This window comes from Bos taurus, chromosome 28, assembly GCF_002263795.3.
Source record: "Bos taurus isolate L1 Dominette 01449 registration number 42190680 breed Hereford chromosome 28, ARS-UCD2.0, whole genome shotgun sequence".
Classification (NCBI taxonomy): Eukaryota; Metazoa; Chordata; class Mammalia; order Artiodactyla; family Bovidae; genus Bos; species Bos taurus.
In genome coordinates, this window is record NC_037355.1 from 32,778,164 (window position 1) to 32,803,909 (window position 25,746).

General features: G+C 40.4%; 1 protein-coding gene across 15 annotated transcripts in view; it reads right to left on the reverse strand.

Moving 5' to 3' along the window:
- The window catches only part of KCNMA1 (potassium calcium-activated channel subfamily M alpha 1), a 777,298-nt gene that overhangs the window by 168,000 nt on the left and 583,552 nt on the right, over positions 1 to 25,746 (reverse strand). For all 15 annotated transcript variants that reach the window (XR_009493216.1, XM_024986560.2, XM_024986559.2 and 12 more), the window contains 1 exon segment: positions 18,116 to 18,225. Coding sequence is in view for 14 of the 15 variants with exons in the window: in XM_024986560.2 (XP_024842328.1) it covers positions 18,116 to 18,225 (110 nt within the window). In the remaining variant the exon portion in view is untranslated.

Sequence of the window (25,746 nt, forward strand, 5' to 3'; positions counted from 1 at the left end):
CGTGATGACGGCACTGTGACTCCTGGCTCCATCCAAGCTCTCTCACTGCATCTGCCGGGTGTTCCTACCTGCAGCCCAGACTGCATGGAGGCTGGCTGGCTCCTGCCTCCAGGTCTTCACTCACATGGTTCCTACCGCAGAAAGCCTCCTCTGCTCCCAACCTAATCTCCAGGCCCAAGTCAAATTGGACCTTCCAATGTAGGCCTTCCCAGACTACCATCACTCTCTGATTTTCTATCTCAGAACACCTCCAGCACCTTGTGTGCAACCACATCATTTAGCCCTTAGTTGATTTTATACCGGCTGTGGTTGCCTCCTACGGTTTCATGTGTCTGAACTTTATCTCCTCAACCAGTGCAACTTCTTCAAGAGTTACAGACTTGTTTGGAATTCCTCACAGTACTGTACATTGAACCTGATACAGAAAACTCAAAAAATGAATGAGTTCTGCTTACACATGTTTGGTTCTAAGAGAACAAAAAAAAAAGTTCAGTAAAATACTTATGCATAAAGATGCTCATGGAAGTACTACGAATACACAGTAAAAAAAAACTGAAAGTAACCTAAATGTCCAATAAAAAGGCAAAGATAAAATAACATGCAGTATGGTATTAGCATTCAAAATGACTTTTAGAAGAATATTTCAAGGTAGATCGACAGATATTATTTTGTAGGTACAAAGATGTGAATAACCTGATACAGTGAAAACATATATTTATAAACTCATAGAAATAAGAGCTCACATAAACTAACAAAGAATTATATACATTCTGTATCAAAAGTTTCCTAAATGGGCATTATCACTCATGCTTTAAGGACTTTTAGACAGGAAAACATTGGTTGACTGATTGAGAAATGAGTTGATGGTTATTTGGCTTCAGTGTTGTGAGGGGGAGGAGGTGCTGGGTCACAGGTCAGGCTCTTGGTGTTCTCATTTCATCCCCATAATATCCCTAAGAGGGAGATATGACCCCAGTTATTCAGACTTCCATTGGTGTTTCTGGGCTTCCCTAGTAGCTCAGATGGTAAAGAATCTGCCAGCAATGTGGGAGACCTGGGTTCGATCCCTAGGTTGGAAAGATCCCGTGGAGGAGGGCATGGCAACCCATTCCAGTATTCTTGCCTGGAGAATCCCCATGGACAGAGGAATCTGGTGGGCCACAGTCCCTGGGGTCTCAAAGAGTCAGACATGACTGAGCGACTAAGCACACATTGATGGTTCTGTTTTACAAGTGATGAGACTAAGGCTCAGAAAGCCCGTGCAACTTGCCCTAAGTCCCCAGCTCATACCTGGCAGGATATACAACATCTTTGTCCCCAGTGAAGCCTATTTTATGTCAGGGTAGATAGGCAATATACCAGTGAATAGCAGATATACCCGGGTAGATAGCAAATACACCAGTGAATACATAATACCTTTCCAGATAAGGACAAACACTGCAGAAAATAAAACACCTAAGAGGTTAAAGAGTAACGAGGGAGGTGTGTTATCTGTGATGGTCCAGGGGGAAAAATTAATACAAGAGCACAGAGCACTGGAGCATGATGATCAGGGGCAGGCAATGAGGGCATCTGGGCAAAGAGCTTTCTAGGCAGGGGAGACAGCAAGTGCAAAAGCCCAGAGGTGGAAAGGGAGGCACAGTGTTTAAGGACCAGCATGCCAGCCAGTGAGGCTGCAGCTGAGCGAAAAGGGCAACGGTGACCAAGCAAAGTGACAGCAGAGTGACAGTCACCAGGTCAGGGAGAAAGGTGGGAGCCAGAGCGTGAAGACTTTGCCGGCCACAGCAAGGAATCTGCAGCTTATTCCGAGTGGACTGGGAGGCTCGGGGTTGGTTCTAAAGAGAAAAGTGACATCATCAGATGCGCTGAACCTGGGGACGTGCTGCTTGCAGGTAACGTGCTGGTGAAGGCCTCAGGCTCTCTGGTGGGAACAAGGACAGCTGCTCATCCCTGCCTGGGACGTCATGGTCCCCCACACTGCTTTCAACAGTCAGATTTCAGAGGACCACTTGCATCCAGGCGCTTCTGGACTCTCCCGGTAATTTGCAGGTTTTCTGATTCCTGCCAGCAAATGCTAATGACCTGGGCTTTGTGCTGATTATGCAGGCTGCTGAAACACCAACCCACATATCCAACTACGGCTGGAAAAGTGCTCTTCTTAAGTTATGTTTGATAGAGCATCACACTAACACACACCGTTTATAGGGCTGTTACCTCTGGAGCTTAAATTGTTTAAAATATCAGATGGCTTGTGCAATATTTGTTGAAATAAATTACCAGATTAAGTAACCACTTTTTAATGTAAATAGCAACCAAGAGCCAAACTTGAGGAGAAGGCTGATCTTAACTCAGTACAGATCATGAAGAGGCTGATTTGCTGAAATCTTTCGAGCAATAGCCACTCCCATTAAGAATTCTGATGGTTCTTGGCATCAAGGACCTTAATTGCTTTAATGACCTGATTGTATTGGTGAGAAGGGAAGAAATAGTTCATAGTTAGGGTGAATCATGTCTGCCTAGCTACTACAATACCATTTTCCAACTCTATATAAAAAGAAAGCCGCTTTATAACTCAGAAAAGTCATTAAAATCTACATGGCTTTGTGCATATTCCTCACCTAGCCCAGGGCGGACCAGCAGACCTGAGTCTTCTTATGTAACTTTCAAATCCATATCTAAAACGATTCTATGCGGGCTTAGAGAGGCCTCTTTCAAGAACTCTTTGACTTAAAACAAGCCTTTGTTCGCTGGCCAAGGGGATTAAGAAGACAGGGACTAAGTGATACAAACAAAGTGATCACAGGGAGATCCTGGGTTCTGTGTGTTTGGTTCCAGGCCACCTCAACAAAGCAATATCACAATAGAGCAAGTCACATGAAATCTTGTGTTTCCCAGTGTATGAGAAAGTTATGTTTACACTATACCACGTCTATTAAGTGCACAATAATAGCATCATGTCTAAAACATAATGAACATACTGTAATTAAAAAAAAATCCATTGCCAAAAAAACAATCATAAGAGTGACATCAAAGATCACTAATCACAGGTCACTATAACAAATATAATAATCATCAAAGTGTTTGAAATATTGTGAGGATTAGAAACGTGACACAGAGACATGAAGTGAGCAAATACTACTGGAAAAATGGCTTGAATAGGCTTGCCACAGACCTTCAATTTGTTAAAAAAAAAAAAATGCAGGGTCTGCAAAGTGCAATAAAGACAAGCATAATAAAAAGAGGTGTGTGTGTAAATGCAAACAGTGTCACAACCATAGGTTTTGCAGACTCAGGCACTTCAAGATTGACCGGCCCTGCCCTTCTCACACGGAGGACAAGCTGAGGTTCAAAGAAGGAAAAGCAACGTGTTCAAGGTCAAGTGGTGTTTAAGAAGAAAAGCCAAACGCAGAAATCAGCAACTTGTTCAAGATTAAACAACTTTCATGGAGAAATGTCAGAAGTGGAAACCAAGTCTCAGTGCAGCGTGCAACACAGCCACTTCTTACAAAAGCAAAGGGAGTGAAGTGGTTGCCAGAAGCACACAATGCAGACATACTCTGTTTGGTCAGTACAGGGTTTAAAAAACAATAACAACAGCAAACAAAACACTAGAATTAGATACCAACAAGTGACTTCATAGAAAAGCTAGCTTTCAGTTTTCCTTGAAAACCAGATCTGGCCATATTAGAGCTGCATTCAGGACATGTGCTCTCCAATGTGCCACAGTCCCCTTCACTCCCTAAGGTCCCAGACCTCCTCTTTCTAATTGTCTGTTGCTGTCTGTCCCCAGTAGGCATTGTTGTAGTTGTTCAGTCGCTCAGTCGTGTCTGACTCTGTGGCCCCATGAACTGCAGCATGCCAGGCTCCTCTGTCCTCTACTATCTCCCGGAATTTTCTCAAATTCATATTTATTGAGTCAGTGATGCTATCTAACCACCTTATCATCTGCTGCCCTCTTTTTTGCCTTCAATCTTTCCCAGCATCAGGGTCTTTTCCAATAAGTTGGCTCTCTGCATCAGGTGGCCAAAGAGTTGGAGGTTCAGCTTCAGTAATAGTCCTTCCAATGAATACTTAGGGTTCATTTCCCTTAGGATTGACTGATTTGATCTCTTTGCAGTCCAAGGGACTCTCAAGAGTCTTCTTTAGCACACAATTTGAAAGTATCAATACTTTGGCATTCAGTCTTCATGATGATCCCAACTCTCATATTTGTACATGACCACTGGAAAAACCATAGCTTTGACTATATGGACCTTTGTCACAAAGTAATGTCTCTGCTTTTTAATACGCTGTCTAGGTTTGTCATAGCTTTCCTTCTAAGGAGCAAGTGTCTTTTAATTTCAAGGCTGCAGTCACTCTCCGCAGTGATTTTGGAGTTCAAGAAAATAAAATATCACTGCTTCCACTTTTCTCCCTTCTATTTGCCATGAAGTGATGGAAGTGGATGCCACGATCTCAGTTTTTTGAATGTTGAGTTTTAAGCCAACTTTTTAACTCTCTTTTTTCACCCTCATCAAGAGGATCTTTAATGCCTCTTCACTTTCTGCCATTAGAATGGTATCATCTGCATATATAAGATTGTGATATTTTTCCTGGAAATTTTGATTCCAGCTTATGATTCATCCATCCTGGCATTTTGCATGATGTACTCTGCATAGATGTTAAATAAGCAGAGTGACAATATAGAGCCTTGTCATACTCCTTTCCCAATTTTGGACCAGTCCGTTGTTCCATGTTCAGTTCTAACTGTTGCTTCTTGACTTGCATACAGGTTTCTCAGGAGACAGGTAAGATGGTCTGATACTCCCATCTCTAAGGATTTTCCACAGTTTGTTGTGATCCACACAGCTACATGCTTAAATGCAGTCAATGAAGCAAAAGTTGATGTTTTTCTGGAACTTCCTTGCTTTCTCCATGATCCAACAAATGTCGGCAATTTGATCTCTGGTTCCACAAATCTTGAGCAATTTACAATTTACACTGGAAACAGAACTACATCTTTCCCTGTTTAAAATTACAGTTTTTTGTTAGTTCCTGCCATAGAAAACTGGCGAAAGTCAGGTACAGCCTCTCTTGGGGTCCGGGAGGAAGGGCAAATCAAGGTAAGTGAATAGAGTGGGTGGGCTGTGGCCACACGTGTTTACTTGTCTCTCTGTCCTCAGACGGAGAGTCTTCAGTGCATGACATATGCTTTGTCTCTCTGGCATTTTTCAAAGTGCAAAGAGTAAGCTTTCCGGAAATGCTGATTAAATACATGTATGAAACAATAGGAACCAAAATCTCATGAGCTGCTGGCATGATCCACAACAGATAAAGTGGTACACTCGGAGAGTCTAGTTTAGGCAGAAAAGGATTAGGAGTCTAGAATCGTGAAACAAGATACTTTTTAACCTGTGAGTTAGAAGCAGACAGGAAAAGAAAGGTGTAGAAGGAACTAACAACAGTGATATGCTCTGGGAATCTAATGTTTGCCTTCAATCTGCTGTGACTTGAGGTAAGTACAGTTCTAAGGTATAGACTGATTTCTCCTTGGAACCAACCCCCCCCCCCCGATCCTGTTACAAAAGATGTGCCTTTGGACTACTTAGAATTGATGTCCTAAAATTAAATATTTACTTGCATCATTTGACACCATTTTTTTGTAAAGCAAAATAGGTTTTGCTCATCTAATCTTCAGAGTCATTCTTATGGCTTGAGCATATACAGACCTGCGATGGGAAGAGAAAGGAGGCTTAATGTGAGGGAAAAAACAAGAAGGAAGCCAGGAAGCTTCCGCAATGAGATATACAAGATGAAATCATCCATAAGGTAGCAAGAATTTAATTCTTGTTTTCTAAAATAAAATGTCCCAATATGTTCAAGGCAGGAAGTTGCCACTGGATGCAAAAATAATTACAGGGGAATCGAAATGAATTCTTTTTTCAAGGAAAAAAAAAAGCACTACTTGTCACAAAAAGGTCTTAAACCAGCAATCTGCAATAAAACTGTTGTAATAACAAGTTAGATTGCTTTCTTGATAATTATTAAGTAGAGGTCTACCAAATTTGACAACATTATACAAAGCTTTTTTTTTTTTTTTAACTGCCAACATCATCTGTTAACTACAGTAGTTTCAACCCAGATGTTCCTGAACAAAGGCTCTTAAGAATTAGAGTCCAACTGTTTCCACCTACCCAGAGGGAAATAAATTGTTCTTGCTATTAAATCAGCCCCCTTGACTAGAAAGACTGCTTGCTTGTATGAATTAAGCACAGAAACCTGTTGTAGAATTGATACTTTCTAATGTGTTCAGGGAGGGTATGCAAAGATGTTGTTTGGGGCTACTGAAGATGATTCACCCAGGAGTGAAGGGGCAAGGACAGAAGAGGCAGCTTTCACTGTGCCCTCCAAACCTAGCTCCACCCTGAAGCGCCAGCCCCTCTTCAGTTGTCCAGAGGCACCCTGGGAATGTCAGACTGACACATGTAATCAGAGTGGATGAGGATGTGAACACTGAGCACTGTGAAACCAGATCTTTAGGATCTAGGGGCTAAAACGAAGAAAAAAAAGAGAGATGCACATTTAGGAGCTCTGATTTAAAATGATAAGCTCTCAAAATAAAAACATCAGTTAAAGAAGCTTTGAACCAGTGGGATTTGTGAGACTCAGTACCAGGAAAATGGAAGTGATTTAAAATGCTCATGAAAAATGTTGTTCAGATTTCCCAGTAGCTTTGAAAAAGATGGAGTGGGGAGGCTTTAGAATACCCACCTTCAAACATACCCAAACTCACAATATTTCCACTGCACACCTAAGACACTTGAATGTAAATATAATTATATTCTTTCATACGGGCAATTAACATCCGCCTAAAAATCAGTAAGTGCATTTTCAGAAAGCATCAGTAAGTACATTTTTAAAGAAAGCTTTGCTAGTATTATTCATCAGAAATATAAAACATAAACTGCGTATTTCTTATGTGCATCCAGCATCAAGTCAAGTCCAGGCATTTTCTGTTGGATCGCCTCCCTAACCTGTCCTGTAGAGAATTCTAGACTTGTCGTTGCCTCTGTAGCTTTTAAAAGTCTTAATAGATTTTATGGTCACTGGTTTATTCACATGTTGAAGGATTACTAGTCACTTTCTGAGTCCCTATAGTAGAAATAATCATCAATGTTGTATTCCTGTCATTATGTGCTCAGTCCTAATTATAATACCCTCAGATAATTGAATGAATAGGGCTGGTTCTTCAAGGAAAAATATTTTTTAAAGATGAAACTTGAGCCTCTCCATAAATTCTCACAAAATGTTCATTTCTGCAGCTGGCTAAATAAATCTATCACATAATAATAGAGCTGCTGCCTTCTTTCTGTTCCATGTTCAAATTCTGATGTCTTCCTCTAGAAATCATCTCTAATGATTTCACAGAACTCAAGTTAAACTAACTGTAGTTTTCATTGGGCAAGAGACCCAGCTTCCTCTAAAAAAAAAAGTGTTAATAGCTCAGTAATCTCTGACTCTTTGCAACCCCGCCAGTCTCCTCTGACCATGGAATTCTCCAGACAGGAATACTGGGGTGGGTAGTCATTCCCTTCTCCAGGGGATCTTCCCAATCCAGGGATCGAACCCATGTTTCCCACATTGCAGGCATATCCTTTACCGTCTGAAAATCAGGGAAGTTCCAGCTTTCTCTTTGTTGTTGTTGAGTCACTCAGTCGTGTCCAACTCTGAGACCCCATGGACTGCAGGCTGCCCTGCCTTTCACCAACTCTTGGAGCTTGCTCAAACTCATGTCCATTGAGTCGGTGATGCTATCCAACCATTTCATCCTCTGTCATTCCCTTCTCCTCCTGCCTTCAATCTTTCCCAGCATCAGAGTTTTTTCCAATGAGTCGGCTCTTAGCTTCAAGTGGCCAAAACATTAGAGCATCAGATTCAGTATCAGTCCCTCCAACGAATATTCAGGATTGATTTCCTTTAGGATTGACTGGTTGGATCTACTTGCAGTCCAAGGGACTCTCAAGAGTCTTCTCCAACACCACAGTTCAAAAGCATCAATTCTTCAGTGCTCAGCTTTCTTTATGGTCCAACTCTCACATCCATACATGACTACTGGAAAAACCATAACTTTGACTACATGGACCCTTGTCGGTAAAGTAATGTCTCTGCTTTTTAATATGCTGTCTAGGTTGGTCATAACTTTCCTTCCAAGGAGCAAGCAGCTTTTAATTTCATGGCTGCAGTCACCATCTGCAGTGATTTTTGGAGCCCAAGAAAATAAAGTCTGTCACTGTTTCTATTTTTTCCCCATCTATTTGCCATGAAGTGATGGGACCAAATGCCATGATCTTTGTTTTTTGAATGCTGAATTTTAAGCCAACTTTTTCACTCTCCTTTTTCACCTTCATCAAGAGCCTCTTTAGTTCCTTTTCGCTTTCTGCCATAAGGGGGATGTTATTTGCATATCTGAGGTTATTGATATTTCTCCAGGCAATCTTGACTCCAGCTTGTGCTTCATCCAGCCCAACATTTCACATGATGTACTCTGCGTATAAGTTAAATAAGCAGGGTAACAATATGCAGCCTTGACATACTCATTTCCCAAATTGGAATCAGCCCATTGTTTCATGTCTGATTCTATCTGTTGTTTCTTGACCTGCATACAAATTTCTCAGGAGGCAGGTAAGGTGGTCTGGTATTCCCATCTCTTTAAGAATTTTCCACACACAGGTTTTTGTGATCCACATAGTCAAAGGCTTTACTGTAGTCAATGAAGCAGAAGTAGATGTTTTTCTGGAATTCTCTTGCTTTTCCTATGATCCAACAGATGTTGGAAATTTGATCTCTGGTTCCTCTCCCTTTTCTAAATCCAGCTTGAACATCTGGAATTCCTCAGTTCACATACTATTGAAGCCTGGCTTGGAGAATTTTGAGCATTACTTTGCTAGCATGTGAAATGAGTGCAATTGTGTGATAGTCTGAACATTCTTTGGCACTGCCCTTCTTTGGGATTGGAATGAAAACTGACCTTTTCCAGTCCTGTGGCCACTGCTGAGTTTTCCAAATTTGCTGGCATATTGAGTGCAGTACTTTAACAGCATTATCTTTTAGGATTTGAAACAGCTCAGCCGGAATTTTATCATCTCCACTAGCTTTGCACTTGACTTTGCACTCCAAGATGTCTGCCTCTAGGTCAGTAATTACACCATCGTGGTTACCTGGGTAACTAGGATTTTTTTTTTGTATAGTTCTTCTGTGTATTCTCACCACCTCTTCTCAAAATCTTCTGCTTCTGTTAGATCCATATCATTTCTGTTCTTTTTTGTGCCCATCTTTGAATGAAACGTTCCCTTGGTATCTCTATTTTCTTGAAGAGATCTCTATTCTTTCCCATTCTATTGTTTTCCTCTATTTCTTTGCATTGTTCACTTAGGAACACTTTCTGATCTCTCCTTGCAGTTCCTTGGAACTCTGCATTCAGATGGGCATATCCTTCCTAGCTTTCTCTAGGTAGTCTTAAATTTAAGTTTCCTCAAGTGGCTTCACTGGAAAGATCTGTCCATGCCAAACAGCCCAGGATGAGAGCATGGCTTTTTCAGTGTGAGGGGCCCTGAATGCCTATGGATGAGGGAATGGAGGACTACACCCTGGAGCCCTCACACTGTTTTAAACTAGCATAGAAGCCTCCAGGCTGGTACCCAGGCTACAGTGCAAAACTCCAGGTAACATCTGATTAGAGATCCTCAAGTCACCCAGGCATGAAATACTCCACATCAAATATGACTTTTAACTGTTCCACCAGCTGCAGGGGGACACAGAGAGACACGCAGTATTTTAAACACATCTTTTGTCCTAACCCTTCTGAGCTGTAAAACCTGATACAATTAAGCATCAATTAAGCGTTTATATTTTGCTAGTGAGGAGTGTTATATTTCACAAGGGATGACTGACTGGCTAATCTCCCCACCTAAAGGGGAGATCTATTTGTTCTTGTTGGAAAATCTCAGAGATCTAAGTGTTTGAGAGAGTTTTGTGTGGCTCTCAGTCTCCTGGTTCGTTATCACTTAGAATTCCCTCTTCTCTCTATTTCTTCTCTGAACCCAACCTCCATACAAGGCACACCTCAAGTGTCATCTCTTTCAAGAAGCCTCTTCTGCATCTCCAGCCTACAGGGAACTCCCTGTCCTTGCAGCTCTCAGTCTCTGATCCCTGGTTGCGTGCACTCATCAAACACTCATCAGTGGGCGTACTCATCTCCCTCTGAGGATGGCTATTGTTTTCTTTGGCCAGACTGCGAACTTTCAGAAGGCAGTCGCTGTAGGGAAACAGAATCCTTTCCCTGGCATTTGAAAGTATTGGTATTAATCTTTTTTTTTTTTTTTTTTTTTATTTTTTTAATTTTATTTTATTTTTAAACTTTACATAATTGTAATAGTTTTGTCAAATATCAAAATGAATCCGCCACAGGCATACATGTGTTCCCCATCCTGAACCCTCCTCCCTCCTCCCTCCCCACACCATCCCTCTGGGTCGTCCCAGTGCACCAGCCCCAAGCATCCAGTATCGCGCATCGAACCTGGACTGGCAACTCGTTTCTTACATGATATTCTACATGTTTCAATGTCACTCTCCCAAATCTTCCCACCCTCTCCCTCTCCCACAGAGTCCATAAGACTGTTCTATACATCAGTGTCTCTTTTGCTGTCTCGTACACCAGGTTATTGTTACCATCTTTCTAAATTCCATATATATGCGTTAGTATACTGTATTTCTGTTTTTCCTTCTGGCTTACTTCACTCTGTACAATAGGCTCCAGTTTCATCCACCTCATTAGAACTGATTCAAATGTATTCTTTTTAATGGCTGAGTAATACTCCATTGTGTATATGTACCACTGCTTTCTTATCCATTCATCTGCTGATGGACATCTAGGTTGCTTCCATGTCCTGGCTATTATAAACAGTGCTGCGATGAACATTGGGGTACACGTGTCTCTTTCCCTTCTGGTTTCCTCAGTGTGTATGCCCAGCAGTGGGATTGCTGGATCATAAGGCAGTTCTATTTCCAGTTTTTTAAGGAATCTCCACACTGTTCTCCATAGTGGCTGTACTAGATTGCATTCCCACCAACAGTGTAAGAGGGTTCCCTTTTCTCCACACCCTCTCCAGCACTTATTATTTGTAGACTTTTGGATCACAGCCATTCTGACTGGTGTGAAATGGTACCTCATAGTGGTTTTGATTTGCATTTCTCTGATAATGAGTGATGTTGAGCATCTTTTCATGTGTTTGTTAGCCAGACAAAGATGCCACAAAAAAAGAAAACTACAGGCCGATATCACTGATGAACATAGATGCAAAAATCCTTAACAAAATTCTAGCAATCAGAATCCAACAACACATTAAAAAGATCATACACCATGATCAAGTGGGCTTTATCCCAGGGATGCAAGGATTCTTCAATATCCGCAAATCAATCAATGTAATACACCACATTAACAAATTGAAAAATAAAAACCATATGATTATCTCAATAGATGCAGAGAAAGCCTTTGACAAAATTCAACATCCATTTATGATAAAAACTCTCCAGAAAGCAGGAATAGAAGGAACATACCTCAACATAATAAAAGCTATATATGACAAACCCACAGCAAACATTATCCTCAATGGTGAAAAATTGAAAGCATTTCCTCTAAAGTCAGGAACAAGACAAGGGTGCCCACTTTCACCATTACTATTCAACATAGTTTTGGAAGTTTTGGCCACAGCAATCAGAGCAGAAAAAGAAATAAAAGGAATCCAAATTGGAAAAGAAGAAGTAAAACTCTCACTATTTGCAGATGACATGATCCTCTACATAGAAAACCCTAAAGATTCCACCAGAAAATTACTAGAAATAATCAATGACTATAGTAAAGTTGCAGGATATAAAATCAACACACAGAAATCCCTTGCATTCCTATACACTAATAATGAGAAAACAGAGAGAGAAATTAAGGAAACAATTCCATTCACCATTGCAACGGAAAGAATAAAATACTTAGGAATATATCTACCTAAAGAAACTAAAGACCTATATATAAAAAACTATAAAACACTGGTGAAAGAAATCAAAGAGGACACTAATAGATGGAGAAATATACCATGTTCATGGATTGGAAGAATCAATATAGTGAAAATGAGTATACTACCCAAAGCAATTTATAGATTCAACGCAATCCCTATCAAGCTACCAACAGTATTCTTCACAGAGCTGGAACAAATAATTTCACAATTTGTATGGAAAAACAAAAAACCTCGAATAGCCAAAGCTATCTTGAGAAAGAAGAATGGAACTGGAGGAATCAACCTACCTGACTTCAGGCTCTACTACAAAGCCACAGTTATCAAGACAGTATGGTACTGGCACAAAGACAGATATATAGATCAATGGAATAAAATAGAAAGCCCAGAGATAAATCCACGCACATATGGACACCTTATCTTTGACAAAGGAGGCAAGAATATACAATGGATTAAAGACAATCTCTTTAACAAGTGGTGCTGGGAAATCTGGTCAACCACGTGTAAAAGAATGAAACTAGACCACTTTCTAACACCATACACAAAAATAAACTCAAAATGGATTAAAGATCTAAACGTAAGACCAGAAACTATAAAACTCCTAGAGGAGAACATAGGCAAAACACTCTCTGACATACATCACAGCAGGATCCTCTATGACCCACCTCCCAGAATATTGGAAATAAAAGCAAAAATAAACAAATGGGACCTAATTAACCTTAAAAGCTTCTGCACATCAAAGGAAACTATTAGCAAGGTGAAAAGACAGCCTTCAGAATGGGAGAAAATAATAGCAAATGAAGCAACTGACAAACAACTAATCTCAAAAATATACAAGCAACTCCTACAGCTCAACCCCAGAAAAATAAATGACCCAATCAAAAAATGGGCCAAAGAATTAAATAGACATTTCTCCAAAGAAGACATACAGATGGCTAACAAACACATGGTATTAATCTTTTAAAGAGCATGCATGCATGCTAAATCTCTTCAGTCATGCCGGACTCTTTGCAACCTATGCCCCCCAGGCTCCTCTGTCCATGGGATTCTCCAGGCAAGAATACTGGCGTGGGTTGCCATTCCCTCCTCCAGGGGATATTACCAACCCAGGGATCGAACCTGCTTCTCTTATGTCTCCTGCATTGGTAGGCAGGCCCACTAGTGCCACCTGGGATGCCCTTTAATGAGCATATATTTAATCAAATCTTATTGTAGGTTCTTCTAGAGACAGCATCATGCCTACACACTGGGACAAATATCCCAAGATAATTAAATATCTAGCTGATTAACTGGCTGGTGACTGATGGTAGAATTTTCTAAACAGTTGAGTAAACAAAACTTGGAAATGCCAGGATATATTTCTTTCTTTCTTTGTGCTTACAGTCTATTCAGTGGGGCAAAATAGAAGGATGGTGGCAAGAAGGCAGCAGAAGAGGGGAAAAGGACATCAGCTGGTACTGAGAAAAGTTCTATCATTTTGATTTCAGAGACGGTCAGGCATCTGACCATCTAAGGTCAGGCAGTTGGTAATTATCAAGAGCAGGATAGGCAGAAATCAAACATCTTGTCCAAATCACATATTCAGCAAGTTGTTGATCTGGGGGTATGACCCTTGCAACTCCACAGCTCATACTTCATGATATCACACAGCACCCTACTATTCAAACTACTCAAAAACAGGACCCCTTGGTGCAAACATAGCCTCATACCCTAGCCCCTGGATTCCTGTAGGCTTGGCTGGCACTGGCCATCTGCACTCTCCATAGTCCCTTGCTGAAGAAGATGAGGAATACGAGGGGAAATGGAGCAGCTTGTTTACTGGTGTTTAGAGAGCAGTGGATGGCACCCTCTCCTTCAGATCCCAAAACTCCTCTGCCTTGATCTTATTGCCACAAAGACCCAGGGGAAAGCCAACCATGCAAAAACTAAGAGGAGATGTTCAGGAGTTGCTGGTCCTTAAAAGGAACATGTTAAGGGTATTCTAGGAACGGCCACCATGATGCCCTCAAGGTCAAGAGGTATCTAGCCAGTTGTATCTTGAATTGTCTTTCTCTGCATTTGGTGCTTATGTGAAACTGCTTTATGATCCCCAGTGGACAGAGAGCATTAAAGGGCTCAGAACCCCCATGCCTTTTTCCTATTCTAATTTGGATTAGGTGCAGAGAGTGGGGAGAGCAGTCGCAGGTTGCCTGGCATGGTAGTGGGTAGACTCACTCCTAATGTCCATAGAGATTCAGAATACCCTTTCATGAAAAAGGAGAGATGGTGAGGAAGCTGCCACAAAGACACAAATCTTAACTTTAGCTTATAAGATGTGACCCACCTACAATTCTATGATTTGGCTAAAATCAGAGAAAAGCATCCCAATGAAAAGCCCAGAGTGGGGTGGTTTAGTCTCTAAGTTGTGTCTGACTCTTGTGTCCCAATGAACTATAGCCTTCCAGGCTCCTCTATCCATGGGATTCCCAGGCAAGAATACTGGAGTGGGTAGCCATTCCCTGCTCCAGGAGATCTTCCCAACTGAAGGGACTGAAGTGGAAATAAGAGGTTACTCCAGCCTGTGTGGAGGAATGGGGTCTGTAGGGATTTTGAGTCATCAGACTCCAGATCAGAATCACCTGACTTACTTGCAAAACAAATGCAGATTTGGGAGGCTTATCCCAGATATAAAAATCTGGAGATGGAGTCCAGAAATCTCTGTTTAATAAGCTCCCCAGGAGAGTCTTAATTAGCTAGCCTTCAGCTAGCAGCTCCTCCAAGCTGTTCTCAATTGTATAAGGCCCCAGCACAGGAGGCCTGGCTCTGTAATTTGTCTGCTCGGTGTCTTTGGAAGGGAACACCAACATCTGAGTCTCAGTGTCCTCCTTTATAAACCAGGGATGGTGATAGTCACAGAAAGGTCACAGGATTGTGGTAAAGATTCATTGAGAAAAAGTAAATGATATTTATATTTAGAAAAGATATTGTATTTTGTCTAAATTATTGTTTTTGGAACAAAGCTGTGACTTCTGGTGATGCACACATGGAGGCCAATGGCTCATGCAAGTCTCACCTGAGCCGGAGAAAGCATCACTCTGCTTGAAATGCTTAAAAGAGTTAACCTCGGGGGCCTCCTGCCCTTGCTCTCTTCTTCCCGCATTCTGTTCTCTTGGGGAATGACCTCAAATTTCACCTATTAATCCTGCCTCTTTATCTTTTCACTGCATGACTCTCCCAGCTTCTGAGAAAACTCCAAGCTTTCCAGTGTGGTGATCCTACCCTGCAAGGGGGCACTCTGCCAGCCCAGGGGAAGAGCGAATTTATTTCTTTTCCTGCAAGACGTTATTGGCTGCATATTGTTTTAATGCTGTGCATAATTACAGAAACGGCTCTGAAAATCTGTATATTTTATCTGTGTTTTATTATACCCGGAATATTCCCCAATTCTTTTTCTTTTACACGAACCAGCTGAAAATATATTTTGGCGTCCTTTATGTCATCTTGAAATTGAATAGCCAATTCTTACTGTAATGAAAATACTTATGCGCCAGCCCAGTGATATACAGCCCCACACTCTAATTACAGCTGTGCTTTAATTAACCTGAATTGAAGAGTCTTATCATTAAACTGCTGGTAACTTTGAGTTATGGCTTTTCTTTAATTTAAAGTAGAAAACACAGATAATTAAGCCTCCAGATAATCAAATGCTTGAGGAGAGCTTCAATGTTTTGGGATGTTCCTAAATCTCATTAAATGTCCTTTCTTTATTGATTATTTCTACCTCTGCTGTATCATTGTATTAAAGGAATAATAGCAGTAAGTTGAGCAGATTCTCACTCTCAAGTTTTTCATCATTTGTGTGTGTGTGTGTGTTCTAGAAGCTGTACCAAACAAATACTAAATTCTCTGACAACAAGGTATGTCTGAAGGATTTTCTCCTTCTCAGAACATGTTGTCAACATGAAAATCAATCAAGGGGAATATTTACAGACTGGTGTCCAGTTCTTGAGCTGGCTCCAGTGGGCAGAGAAGTTTCACACACCCCCTATGTCAGAGTGGGCTAGCTCACCCACGGAGGAGGCCAGGCCCCAATGTAAATGCGAATTTGGCCACTTTAATAAGACATCAGGGAGAGAATGATCCTTCACTACACCCCTCCTTACGGTGAACTGTAGCTACTTAGGCCTCAGTAGAAATGCAGGTCCCATGTTGGCTTATCAAATTTTCAAAAGAGGTTGTTAATCTAGTTTTTATGTGAAAAACCATTTATTTGAAACACTGGTGACCAAGTTTTAAGAAAGTAAACACTGTGTAAGACAAATATGTGAGTCAAACTGACCCCAGAGATACCCCAGCTGGAACTTCCAGACAGGGCACTCCTAACCCTGCAGGTTAACACTGTTAAAATGAACTGCCTCAGTTCCCAGAAGCAAAAATGAGAAGCAGTCGAAAAGCAGAGGGCCGGGGAGGGGGGCGGGGCTGGGGGACACAGATGAATGGACTTCCAAGGGAGCACTCAGGTTGACACCAGTCAAGTCAGGGAGGCTCAAGAGCCAAAGAAGGGGGCTTCACATAGTCCCCCATCATGTCCCCAGTGCCGCAGGGGACTCCAGGCCTTGGCAGGTCTGCTGTGTGCTCAGACCACCCATACGTTAGACATAGGCGGCTTCAACTGCCTTTCTATAGAACCAGTTTCTAATACAAGTCCTGAATCCTCCTGGGCTTTCTATCCTAGGCAGTCCACGTTCCAAGGTAGAGAAAAATCCCCTGGGACTGCCTCAGGGCTCCAGGACCCAGTGCCTCTGAATGGTTAACTCCTTTCTACAGCGGAATGAGAAATGGCTCTAAAAGAAAGGAACTCATGGGAGTTACAATAGGGCATCCATTTTCAGAAAATAACTCCTTCGGAATCAATTACCTATTCGCTTTTCCAGTCCATTTAGCATTTAAACTTCCGCATTGAGACAGGGTGAGAAATCTCAGTAAACAGTCAAATGATTCTGGATTGCTCAGGGTCTGGGCCCGGGGACAGGCAGGGTGTACCTGCTGTGCTCACTGATGGAAGCCACTGACAGGTAAACAGCAAGTTACCGGGTGCTCTGGCCCCTCTCTGCTGCTCAGAGAACAGAAAACTGTGAGGAGCCCAGGAGCCCCCAGGACTGTCCTCCTCAGGTCGTCCTTTCCAGAAGGTGGCTTTGGTTTGCAGGCATGCAGACAGCACAAAGGAATATCTCTTCTTCCTCAGCCCAACGAGTTCCCAGATTTTCCTGCTTCGTCACAGTTTTTATCAGTGAGACTGAGTTTACCAAAGTCTTTGCTACAGTGTCAAAGGATGGGGCTGCATGTTGCAGCATCCCAGTCTGTGTTTCCATGGGGACAAAGCATCTATTTGACTTCTGTCCAACATCTGAGCCATTGTCCTGGTGAAAACTTCTTGAGGTCTGGGACACCTGGAGCTCCCGACATCATAGCCCTTAAATGATCACCTGTTCTACCTTAAAGGGTCATGCAGGCTAGGGCTACCCCTTGCTCAAATCCATCCTGCTGAGCCAGTAGAAGGAGACACTAAGGCTTTTTATTGTTATAATGTGGCAGATGTCCATCTTAGGCTAAATTGCTCAGGACTATTAAAAGCCTCTTTGTGTACATTTGGCTCCACATTCCCTCAGCAAATACTGAAAGCACTTTGAACAGCAGCTTCTCTAATGTCTTTATGATCTGACTTGATTGAAAGAAATTAAAATTTCTTTTATCAAGGGGCTAGCACGACTTGGTCTTACCCTGGTAAAATCAGAGGCACGGATTTGTGCCACCCTTCATACAAGTGTCTATATCACAGGGGCATAATTCAAGACATGCAGGAAAAACTGCAGTTCATAATTTAGTGCATATGAAGGATCCAAGCCTAAGAAAAGTCAGCAGAAACCCCCAAAGCAGAAACCAACTTTCCCCTTCGTCGCAGAAGGCTGAGCACAGGACATTGGTAATTGTCAATGGCTGCACTGTGCTGGCTACTGGTGAGATGTTTTTCCTGCAAGGGACACATTGAATGTTCGTGAAAGCCAAAGAGCATATGGTTAACGGTCACTTACTCACAAACAGTAGGGAAGGACAGACCCACGAAGGCACTGGAGAGATATTCTGTGTACATTTCATTTGAGACTCCTTCCAAGTAGTATTTCTGCCACGTGTCTTCCTCAATCTAAGGGAGAAGAACATAGGAGAAGGGTTTAAGGTAGGACAGTAGACTGTACAAAGGAAAGCAGGTTATCCCATCTGGCAAACAAACGAATGCACTGGTTGGGCAACGGTGACTCACTTCAACAACCAGGAACACAGCCACGTGGTCACGTGATGCTTTCCATGACCCTAAACGCACAGACTAGCTATCCACTCTAAAGCACCACATCTTCCGGTATGATTTCTAAGAATGTGGAGGCATGGGCACTCACCACAATTGATACAATTTTTTGAGAGCAATTTTTAATTGTTACCAAAATTTACAAAAGTGCATACTCTTTTTTGTTGTTGTTTAGTCACTAAGTCACGTCCAACTCTTGCGACCGCATGAACTGCAGCACACCAAGCTTTCCTGTCTTTCACTTTCTCCTGGAGTTTGCTCAAACTCAGGTCCATTGAGTAGGCAATGCCATCCAACCATTTTATCCTCTGTTGCCCCCTTCTCCTCCTGCCCTCAATCTTTCCCAGCATCAGGGTCTTTTCCAGTGAGTCAGCTCTTCACATTAGGTGGCCAAAGTACTAAAGCTTCAGCATTAGTCCTTTCAGTGAATATTCAGGGTTGACTTCCTTTAGGACTGACCAGTTGGATCTCCTTGCAGTCCAAGGGACTCTCAAGAATCTTCTCCAGCACCACAATTCAAAAGCAACAGTTCTTTGGCACTCAGCCTTCTTTATGGTCCAACTCTCATATCCATATGTGACTACTGGAAAAACCGTAGTTTTGACTATATGGACCTTTGTTGGCAAAGTGATATCTCTACGTTTTAATACACTGTCTAGGTTTGTCATAGCTTTCCTTCCAAGGAGCAAGCGTCTTTTAATTTCATGGCTGCAGTCACTGTCTGCAGTGATTTTGGAACACAATACTCTTTTTACACAATTCCAATTTAAGTATTCATAGCAAAAAAAAAGTATATAAGTACACACATGCGTATGTACAAAAATATACTTCTATTTGTGAAAAATTAGAAACCACAAATGGTAGGTTTATACCACTGGATACAGGAAAGCAATTAAAAATTATGATGAAAATTTCTGCATAGAGAAAATTACATTAAAAGACACATTACTAAATAGCATATATAGTCTGATTCTATTTTTTAAATATCCTATAATTAACTAAATGTTTGTAAAGCCATAGAAAAATACAGAAAGCTCTATACCAAAATAGTAACAGTTGTTATCTTTGAGACACAGAATGACTATGAAATATGGAAATCTATAGATTTCTGTGTAGTCTGAAGGCTTTTTCAATGAGCATTATGTATAAAACAAAACAATGTATCTATTTTTACTTTGGAAAAAGTAAAATTTTCCAACCCTAACTTGAATATCACTAAAAGTTAAATGTAGTTTCAGAAAGGTCTCCATCCCAACTTCATTAAATGTCTTTTTTCCATAATTAATCAAGTTCAACTGGTTTTCCCAACAGCCCTCTTCATGCTAGGCATTTCTGGAAGGGATTTACCATGGAGTCAACCATTTCAAACTATATAAAGTGAATAGCAACAAGAACACTGAGCCCCTCTGGGAGTTTGGGGATGTCCTGGATTCCCAAGCCAGGAAAACAAGCAGTCTGTGTGGTTCTTGGGTATCTGTAAGCTGCCACCTCCTCAGTTCACTCCCACTGGAGGTTAGATTAGGGGGAGGAAGAAAGAGAGCTTCCCCGTCAATCAGGGACGTGACTCTTAATAATGGCCTGCACTGGTAATGAATGAAATGTATCTTGCTTACGGGTCAATAATCAGTTAACTGGGGGAGATATGAGAGACTTGGCAACAGTAGGAAATGCACACCTACTATCTACTTGGTGACACTCTGAACTACAAAAGCTAGGAATAATATAGAAATAAATTGACTGCTCCCTGCTTCTCTGCTATCTGTCTGCTTTGTGCTAGGGCTGGGTGATTAAATCGTGTGGGTTAACCCCATTAGTCTGAGCTGCTTCTGACCTACTCCCACACATTAGACATGTTCTATGCAGTATTGCTGGGTATGGTTATTCATCTACACATTAGTCTTCCCCAAAGTGGGGTCTTTTAAAAAAAGAAAACAAAGAAAGGACTCAACCTTTTCTATTGCTAAATTTTATGATTTACTTAAAATTAACTGCGATGTGTTTAGCTAAGCATGAACTTTTTAATCTCTTCCATTCACAAGACTTCAATTTATTTTTTCAAAAACATATTCTTCTAATAACTTGGAAACATCTTCCTCTATCAATTTCCTTTTATTTGCCACTATGAATGGAAAATGAAAAATTCTAAATTCTCAACTTGTATGAAATCTTGAAGCAAACCATAAAGATAGTCCCTTCAAGTCTTATTTTATTCCTTCTTGAAAATGAAAGCAGTACTTTGGGCACTATGATAGGAAAACTGCAGGATAATATATTTTTTAAAGACAGTGCATCATCTTTTAGGGGATTTCATCATTTTCCATGTTTTGTGTAACTTAATTCTTTTTACTTTTTTTTTTTAAATTTTTTATTCCTTTATTTCTCATGTGTTCCCCATCCTGAACCCTCCTCCCTCCTCCCTCCCCATACCATCCCTCTGGGTCGTCCCAGTGCACCAGCCCCAAGCATCCAGCATCGTGCATTAAACCTGGACTGGCATCTCGTTTCATACATGACATTTCACATGTTTCAATGCCATTCTCCCAAATCTTCCCACCCTCTCCCTCTCCCACAGACTCCATAAGCCTGTTCTATACATCAGTGTCTCTTTTGCTGTCTCGTATACAGGGTTATCGTTACCATCTTTCTAAATTCCATATATATGCGTTAGTATACTGTATTGGTGTTTTTCCTTCTGGCTTACTTCACTCTGTATAATAGGCTCCAGTTTCATCCACCTCATTAGAACTGATTCAAATGTATTCTTTTTAATGGCTGAGTAATACTCCATTGTGTATATGTACCACAGCTTTCTTATCTATTCATCTGCTGATGGACATCTAGGTTGCTTCCATGTCCTGGCTATTATAAACAGTGCTGCGATGAACATTGGGGTACACGTGTCTCTTTCCCTTCTGGTTTCCTCAGTGTGTATGCCCAGCAGTGGGATTGCTGGATCATAAGGCAGTTCTATTTCCAGTTTTTTAAGGAATCTCCACACTGTTCTCCATAGTGGCTGTACTAGTTGTTTCCAAGTTATTAGATGAATCAGAGGATAAATGGAAAGAGGCAGGTAGCAGCACTCTTAGACTCTGTTAATGATGGCAAAATTGGTCAGGTTATGAGCTTTCAGAGGAATATATTGTAGATGAATCTTCTCAAAACTCAATAATCGATAAATGATCTACATATTCTTAAGGACACAAAAGAAATGTGGTATTTTCATCCAGTTAGTCATTTGACAGGAAAAATGTCACTATGCAATGTTTTGTGACAAGAACTTGGACCATCTTGTTTTGCCAAAATGATGTATGATGATACTCTTTAATATTTTTTATTGTTTGTGTGTCAATGTTTGAGTTGAGGTTTACTATGTTAAAATTCTTGTGAACACTTCAAATAAAGTTTTTTTTCTTATTAAAAAAAATAAAAAATGGATTGACTAAAACTCAAAAAAAAATAAATAAATAAAAATAGGCTAAGGAACTGAATAGACATTTTTTCCAATGAAAATTTCCAACAGGTACATAAAGAAATCCTCAATATCACTAATATTCAGAGAAGTGGAAATCAAAACCACAATGAGATTTCACCTCACACCTGTTAGAATAGCTATTATCAAAAACAGAAAAAATAACAAGTCTTCATGAAGATGTGGAGAAAGGGGGACCCTTGTACAGTTTGTGGTAATGTAAATTTATATAACCCTTATGGAAAACAGCATGGTAGTAGCAGTGTTAGTCACTCAGTTGTGTCTGACTCCTTGCGATCCCATGTACTGTAGCCTGCCAGGCTCCTCTGTCCATGAGATTCTCCAAGCAAGAATACTGGAGTGGACTGCAATTCCCTTCTCCAGAGGATCTTCCTGACCTAGGGATCAAACCCGGGTCTCCTGCATTGCAGGCAGATTCTTAACCTTTTGAGCTACAGGGAAGACTCTAGGGGTTTCTAAAAAAAAGTCAAAAATAGAAATATCAGATGATTCAAGACAGGTACAGATGATAAGCAGGAACATAGAGTCAAATACTTCATGAGATCTCAAACGTGGAAGCCACAATATCCAACTTATAGAATCTCAGAGTAGAATAGTGGTAACCAGGAGGCTGGTAGGTGGGGGAACTGCAGTGATATTGGTCAATGAGTACAAATTTTTAGTCACACAGGATGAATTATTTCTGAAGATATTCTATATTGCATGGTGACTATAGTTAATTGTATTATATAGCCAGTATTTGTTTAAAAAGTAAACCTTGCATGTTAAATGTTCTTACCACAAAAAAAGGTAACTATATGAGTTGGTGAATGTGTTTATTAGCTTGATTGTGGTATACTCATTTCCTAATATACATGTACACTGAAACAAGTTGCAAATCTTAAATTTATACAAATTTTACTTGTCAGTTTTATCTTGATAAAGTTGGGAAATTGAAAAATAAACATAAAACACCAGAACATATACTGATGAAACATGAATACAAAAAAAAAAAAAAAAAACATATTCTTGACTTCATAAGCAACGGTCATCAATGCTAACTAATCTGAAGAAAGCTTAGTCTGCATTAGTAAATAGTTTGAAATATATAATATTTGGGACACTATATTATTATAATTTTTATTGGTAAATAGGATACTACCTGATGGATTACCAGTTATAAATCCTTATAGTTGAGTTTCATGGGAAAATAGTTTTCTTGAAGTAGAATTCAGCTGATTCTTTCAGCAGGGACATTCCTTTTATAATATACTGCTTATGCTGCTAATTTAAATATTCTACTTGATTTTTAAAAATAATGAAAACATGAAACTTTATCTTAATTATTATTATTGACACCATTCCTAAATTAATATGGTTTTAATTTGGCTCTTTTGGTTATGATCACTATTTTCATGCTTCTATGGCCTAATGGAACTACGCTTGAGACCAAATTTTATTGTAGGTTCATCATTAAACTTCTTAAATTTAAGTAGAAACAAATTCTTTGTAGAGTATCACTATTACTGTTTTTTGAACTTAGCATACATTTTTTCATTGATTCATCCTTTCAGCAAATATTTATTGAGCATATTCTGTGTCTTAAGAGTCGTTCCAGTTACTGATTGAATTTTATTTAAACTGGCATACTTTTCTACTTGCTAGAAAAAGCACAACATATACCTAGAATCTGCCTGCAGTGCAGGAAACGCAGGAGGACTTGTGTTCAATCCCTGGGTCAGGAACATTCCCTTGGGGGCATGGCAACCCACTCCAGAAGGGGCAACAGAGGATGAGACGGTTGGATGGCATCACCAACCCTATGGACATGAGTTTGAGTAAGCTCTGGGAGTTGGTGATGGACAGGGAAGCCTGGCGTGCTGCAGTCCATGGGGTCGCAAAGAGCTGGACATGACTGAGAGACTGAACTGACTGACATATGCAGATTCTCAGATGGTATCTACAGTGTAAGATGGAGTAGCATTGAATGGACACTCTAAAAGCTGAGGAGTTTAATGTCATTGTCATAACCCTTTCAGATTTCTGTATCTTTAACACAGTCTCCTTATTGATAACAAGTTTTTCAGGTTCTAATAAATGTTCCCAGAAAATAGAAAACCCCACTGAAAATGACTTAAATGGTAAAATGGTAAATTTTATGTGGTATGTATTTGACCACAATTAATTTACAAGATGATACTATAACATAAGAAGAATCAGTAATTATAATAAACACTTACACCTTTTAATCCTTAAGGGCAAGAATGACAAGTTGTGACAGAACAACGACAGGAACAGGCCAGTCACATCAGGAGAGGCAGGGACACTGTAACATGTCACCAACTGAGACAACAGGACAGCAATCTTCATCCCGAGGCAAGGGCTTCAATTACCCCGTCTTATCAAAGTTTACTTTTGTAAGTCTCAAGCATGGCACCTTTCACTTATTTTGAAAAGAGCCAGAGCAAAAGTGCACATTCCTTTTACTTTTGTCAGCAGTAATAAGATACATTATTAGAAAAGGAAAAATTAGTGTGAAATACATTGAGTTTAAAAACTTGGCACTGTTCAATGACAGTGAACAAAGAGATCTAGAGAGAGTACAGTGAGTTATTGTCATTATGAGTCCCTTTAACAGAGGATAAAACAGAGGCACAGAGAAGTAACCCACTAAAGGTCACAAAGCCAATGAGTCGTATAAACAGGATTCAGAGTTCATGCTATTAACCACTCCCCAAATTATCTCTTGCTAGAGACTGAAGAGGCAAATGTATAAGGAAGCAATGGTACTAGGATTTTGGTGGACTTAGAGGGTTTGCTAAATATAAAAGCTTTGCTAAATATTAACTAAGAGGAAAATACCAGAACAGAAGCACTCAATATCTTAAACCCTGGAGCCCCTGACTTTGTAAGAAGTCAGTGAGAAGTATTATTGATTTTAAGTTGAGCTGAAAGGAGAGTTCCTCCTCTCAGAGCACGACGACATCATTTCTATTCTATAAAATGGAACCATCCCAGCCTACAACTTCTTTCCTGAAATAGTACATGCTGTTCTCCACATTTGTGTTGTCAACATATTTTTAACTGTAATGTGAATACATACTTTCCAGCAGAGAAATGGAGGAATGGGAGCAAAATGACTTAGGTAAAGGTGCCAAAATTATTTTGCCAGCCATTCAGCAATCAGTCAAAGGCGAAGCATTTCCTGAGGCAGCAATTTCTCCTTTGGCTGTCACATCAAACTCCTGCTGCTTTAGAAGAGCACCTAGCAAAGATGAGCAGGTGATGTGCTCTGGGTCCTTATTCATCAAATACTCACAGATCTTCAGAGAGAAAACAGAACCAAGCCGTGGGGCTCGCTCATCCACACTTCTCATGGTCTTATTTATCTGCCCTTCATTATCTAATTTTTCAACCAGCCTAGTTCAATCCCTTAAGTAAATGGTTGTATACCAATCCGTGGGCTGATGGCTCCATCATCAAAGGTACCATCCAACTGGAAACATCAGCCTTGGCTCTGGGGGAAGTAACACCTTCTTGATCCCAGATTCTGCATGTGTTACTAATGGTGGGTCAGTAATGACACCTTTTATATTTTATGCTTTCTCTGATTAGAGTGAAACTGTGTTTCTCTAATGCTAACAACCCAGTGAATGTGAAAAATCAACCTTCCCAGCTGGGGTATATTATGATCACTGTGATTTCTGTTTCCAGTGAAGAGTCTGAATAACCATGTTGATTACAGCTAAATAATTTTGCAAAAGTCTGTCCCTACCTCCAGAGTCATGTAAATGATTCCAAAGACTATCATACCTCAATCCTTATTTAATTGAAAACAAGTACATTGTTTTAATCTAAATATATGTTACGTTGTGCACATCAAAAATAACGAA